The 4871-nt window shown below is 31.9% G+C and overlaps 1 protein-coding gene across 1 annotated transcript; it reads right to left on the reverse strand.

Moving 5' to 3' along the window:
* Positions 1-1394: 1394 nt before the first annotated feature.
* Positions 1395-1886, reverse strand: LOC145068500 (auxin-induced protein 15A-like). The gene has a single exon (XM_079015469.1). It carries the CDS (start codon positions 1775-1777, stop codon positions 1478-1480), a length of 300 nt encoding a protein of 99 aa, XP_078871595.1. The 5' UTR covers positions 1778-1886; the 3' UTR covers positions 1395-1477.
* Positions 1887-4871: the final 2985 nt, after the last annotated feature.

The following is a 4871-nucleotide window of genomic DNA, read 5'->3' on the forward strand; positions in this document are numbered from 1 at the left end:
AGTTATAAGGCAACTCAAGTTTATATTGAGTTATAGGATGATTTAAATGAAAATATAAAAAGTAAAAGGTAGTTTATAAAAACAATTTACCACATAAAAGGGTAGTTTAAAATTTAAGTAGTTTGATATTTAAAAAAAAATGAGTTATTGAAACTCGAATAATTAAACGATGGCTCATAAAAAACATAAACCTTCAGGTGGGTTATAGTCGGTGCTATTAAAACTTATAAAAGCAACAAAACACCTTAATAATAATAAATTTCTAAACATTTAAACTTAATTTAACAAATATGATCATGCTAAAACCCTTTCAAGGGATTACAATAAATTTCTATAAGGCTCACAAATTGTTAACATGATATGGTAGGACAAAAGCAAGGAAAATATAAAATATCATAAATATTAATTTATAATTTCTATAGGTCTCAACTCCTAATTAAATGCACAATCAATCATTTATGTATATTTATAAAAAATCCTAACTTTTCATTTCTAATTCTTATTGATTTCATTTTTTGCTGGATGAATCTTACTGATAATTGTTTAAATGTAGTAATTATTTATTAAAAAGAACTAATCGCTTCTTAGAACTAATTTCTGAAAAAAAGTATTTGCACCCGTCGCTTAGCACAGATAAACGGCCACTATATATATATATATATATATATATATATATATATATATATATATATATATATATATATATATATATATATATAGTTAGGTTCATGTGAGACGGCCTAATTTTGTGAGACCGTGAGACGCATTTTTTTATTTTTTTTATTTTTTTTTCGTTAATTCAACTTCCGAAAATAATATTTAAAAAAAAAAAGAATTTTTGGATTTTTCCATTTATTTTGCATTTTAAAATTATTTTTTAGAATATGTACAGTGTAATATTCTATTAGAATATTTCACGTATTTTTCAAAAAAAATGAATGTTTTTTTTTTATTTTTTTAAAATTTTTTTTTAATTATTTCAAGTTCCGACAATAATATTTATAAAAAAAAGAATTTTAGATTTTTCCATTTATTTTGCATTTTAAAATTATTTTTTATAATATGTCAGTGTAATATTCTATTAGAATATTTCACGTATTTTTCAAAAAAAACGGATTTTTTTTTTTATTTTTTTTAGTTAATTTAAGTTCCGAAAATAATATTTAAAAAAAGAATTTTTGGATTTTTGCATTTATTTTGTAGTTTAAAATTATTTTTAGATTCGGTCTCACGGTGTCACAAAATTAGAATTGTCTCAAATGAACCTCAACCTCTCTCTCTCTCTCTCTCTCTCTCTCTCTCTCTCTCTCTATATATATATATATATATATATATATATATATATATATATATATATATATATATATATATATATATATTGAAACATTTCTACATACTAATAATATGTTTGTTGTCATTAACGTCACATATACACCTCAAAAGAAATGAAGACAAATTGTTGGTCTACAAAATATCATTAAGCATGCAATAGGGAAGTGAGCTCAAAAAATTGATCTTCTTCGCATGAAATAGTTAGGCCTCCCATTGGATGATCAAACCCAAATTCTTCCTCCGACTGACGCAACAACTCTTGAAATAACGGTTGTTCCAAGTATGAAACGGGGACCACAAACCGCCTCTTTTGATTTTCACCAACATACACCGCTAGGTGACCTTTTGGCACATCCCTTTGATAATTGGTGTTGCGAATGGAGATCAATTTGGTAAAACTCTTTACATTGAAAAGCAATGAAGAAGATAACCGCATAAGACCCATGCCTAGGAATGTGATAAAAATAAAATAAAGACGTATATATGTTATTAAAGAACACTATTACAAAGTAGCTTTGGATCTCAGACGAGAATGGATATGAAACTTGTATTCTGAATAGGGTTCCAGGCATGCATTTATAGCTAGCTTGGCAACACGTCTAGAAGGGTGGAACCTCACATGGCTTTCCTCATCAATCATCAGCATCTTTTCCTAGAAAGTACTTAATCAAAGAAGCGCGTATAAGTCGGAAAAAGAAGCAACTACACTAACATTTATAGATAAGGCATCTTTATGGCGACACCTCAAAATGAGCAAAAAAGAAAAACACTGTCGATTCTCATACACTTCCACCGTCACTAGAATATATATATTTTTTTTATTTACATGCAAACATACAATTACAAGACTAATAATTAAAAGTTATAGCCAAGAAAAATATTTTTATTTTTATACTTATTGATTTCTAAATGTAGGTTTTTAAATAATTACCAAACATCATATAAATGAAAATAGTAGTATAAAATAATTTAGATGGCTTAGTATTTATCACATGGAAATTAAACATCCCAAAAAGAATTGTCTCATAGTCTCAAATACATAAATATTGGGCGACACTTTAGTAAGTAATTTGGAAGACATCATAATTGAAATTAGACACATTCTTAGATTTTTTTTGAACGACGGAATTTTATAAAAGCATAACTCGCAAACATGCTATAATACTTTCTTACACAAGATGAGACCTATACGATACAAACATTCCCAGTGTGACTTTCTACAAACAAAATTAACTAGGAATACGTATATCGAATCATACCTTTTTGATGAGCTAGTAGAGCCAAATTCCTTTGTGTCTTGAATGATTTAGAGCACAAAGGAGAACTCATCTAATATGATCGCACCCAAAAACAATGATCAAGCAAGATGAGACAACACCTTCTTATTTTCCTTGACAAAACTAGAATCTTAGCAGTGGCGGAGCCAAATGGGTCGTTGGGGTACAATTAATTTTATATTAATTGTACCCCCAAAATAAAATTTATATATTAAACTATACATATTAATTTTATGTATATATGTAAGCTTAACTACCTTGCACCCCTAGCTCGAAGTATTAAGCCTTGCTACTTGATTTTTTTTCTTCTCATAAATCAAAGTGGTTGCTACCAAGAGTTTAGAGACAATATTATGGTATTCCACCATCAATTCGAAAACTTTTGTTAAAAATACAATTTCAAGAGGTTTCGTATTTTATCCAGATTTTGATGGTTCACTTGTTATTTTAAATTTCGATTATGCTTGTACCACATATTAAAATTTTTTGCTCCGCCACCAATACTGAGTTCTTCTAGAAAAACCATGTGAAAAAGGATGGGAAAAGAGAGGGGATCAACTCTTGATATGAAAGGAACGATTCCTTTATTTTGTGTACTCATGATTCTTTTGAATACTTTTACTTTCAGAGTAACTCACCTTTAGATGGTAAATTACTATAAAAGCCCCTCTAACTTCTTTTTTTATGATTTTATGCTTACATCACATTTTGCTTGTAACCTAAAATGACCTAGCTAATTTTAAAAGTCATTAACTTGTTGAGACAATAGGCATATTTCGAACAATTTTGGCTTACCATCCATGTTTACTCTAGGTTGTTTAGTCTCTAATGATTGATAATTGACGTTTGAAAAATGATTGATCATCTTTTTGAATTACCTGCAGTTAGATTATGTGTGGAAATGGAGTGGAAGTTCAATTGGGGTGCCTTTGGCTACCTCTATATCCTTAGGGTCTCTAACACCCCTCGCAAATGCTCATCATGCTGCACTTGGTCTTGGTGTAGACCAGAATATCATCTATAAACACTATCACAGACTGGACAATCGTCTGCAAACACGATTCATGAGATCCATGAAAGTTGCCGGTTAATTAGTGAGCCCCAATGGCATCCCCACGAACTCATAATGACCATAGCGAGTCCTGGAGGCCGTATTATATATATATATATATATATATATATATATATATATATATATCATCCCTGAACCTCATCTGATGGTAACTTGTTCACAAATCAATCTTGGAAAACCAATATACACACTGAGGTTGTTCAAATAAGTAGTCGATCCTTAAGAGTGGGTAACGGTTCTTCCTTGTTAGCTTATTCAATTCCCGGTAGTCAATGGACATCCTATGTGAACCGTATTTCTTCTTCAAAACAGAATCGATGCTCACCATGGTGAGATACTCGGCCGAATAAATCCCTTGTCTAGTAGCTCCTGAAGATGTGTAGACAACTCATGCATCCCCGGTGGTGCCAAGCGATACGATATCTTGGCTATTGGAGCCACACCAGGAACCAGATCAATCCAGAACTCGACATGTATCTCAGGAGGCACTCCTGGCAATTCCGCAAGAAACACATTGGGGAAATCCCGAAAAATGGACACCTCACTCAATGTCATCGTGCCCTCAATTGACTATCTTCCATATAAGTCAAGAACCCATAGCATCCCTTCTGAAGTTATCTCCTAGCCCTCGCAACTGAACAGAGACTTGGCCCACGTGAAGCTCCTTGTCATGAATAACTAGTTCTCCCTCACATAGGATTTTAACTCTCACTAGCTTACGCTCACAGTCAATCATGGCCTTGTTGGGGCCCATCGAGTCCATCCCGATGATAATCTTCGACTCTCACAAATGAATCGACACCAAATCAATATAGTATCTCTCGTTGAACAGATTCAAGACACACCCTTGATGAACCCTCAAAGCACTTATAGAACGGTCATTCATAATATCAACATCCAATGGGTAATCCTGAATCCCAGGCTCATCATTAAACTTTGTGCTAAGTGTAAGAGATACAAAGGATCAGGTAGAACCTGAATCAAACAACAAATGAATACCCATACCATTTAATAAGAAGCTCCCTATACAATATCAAACATAACATGAGCATAAATAAGGAAAGAAATAAAAGATATGATAAAGTCACATACCAGTAACCACATCCTTTGCTGCATGAGCCTCATCGGTGGTTAGCTGAAATGCAATGCTCTTTACCACAGGTTTCTCTGCCTTACCCTGCCGGCCATCA

The sequence above is a fragment of the Lactuca serriola genome, chromosome 8 (assembly GCF_051521515.1).
Source record: "Lactuca serriola cultivar US96UC23 chromosome 8, Lser_US96UC23_V15, whole genome shotgun sequence".
Taxonomy (NCBI): Eukaryota; Viridiplantae; Streptophyta; class Magnoliopsida; order Asterales; family Asteraceae; genus Lactuca; species Lactuca serriola.

Bases quoted from the DNA above. Each gene is read 5' to 3' on its own strand.
- LOC145068500 (XM_079015469.1), bottom strand. From the start codon at position 1,777: ATGGGTCTTATGCGGTTATCTTCTTCATTGCTTTTCAATGTAAAGAGT.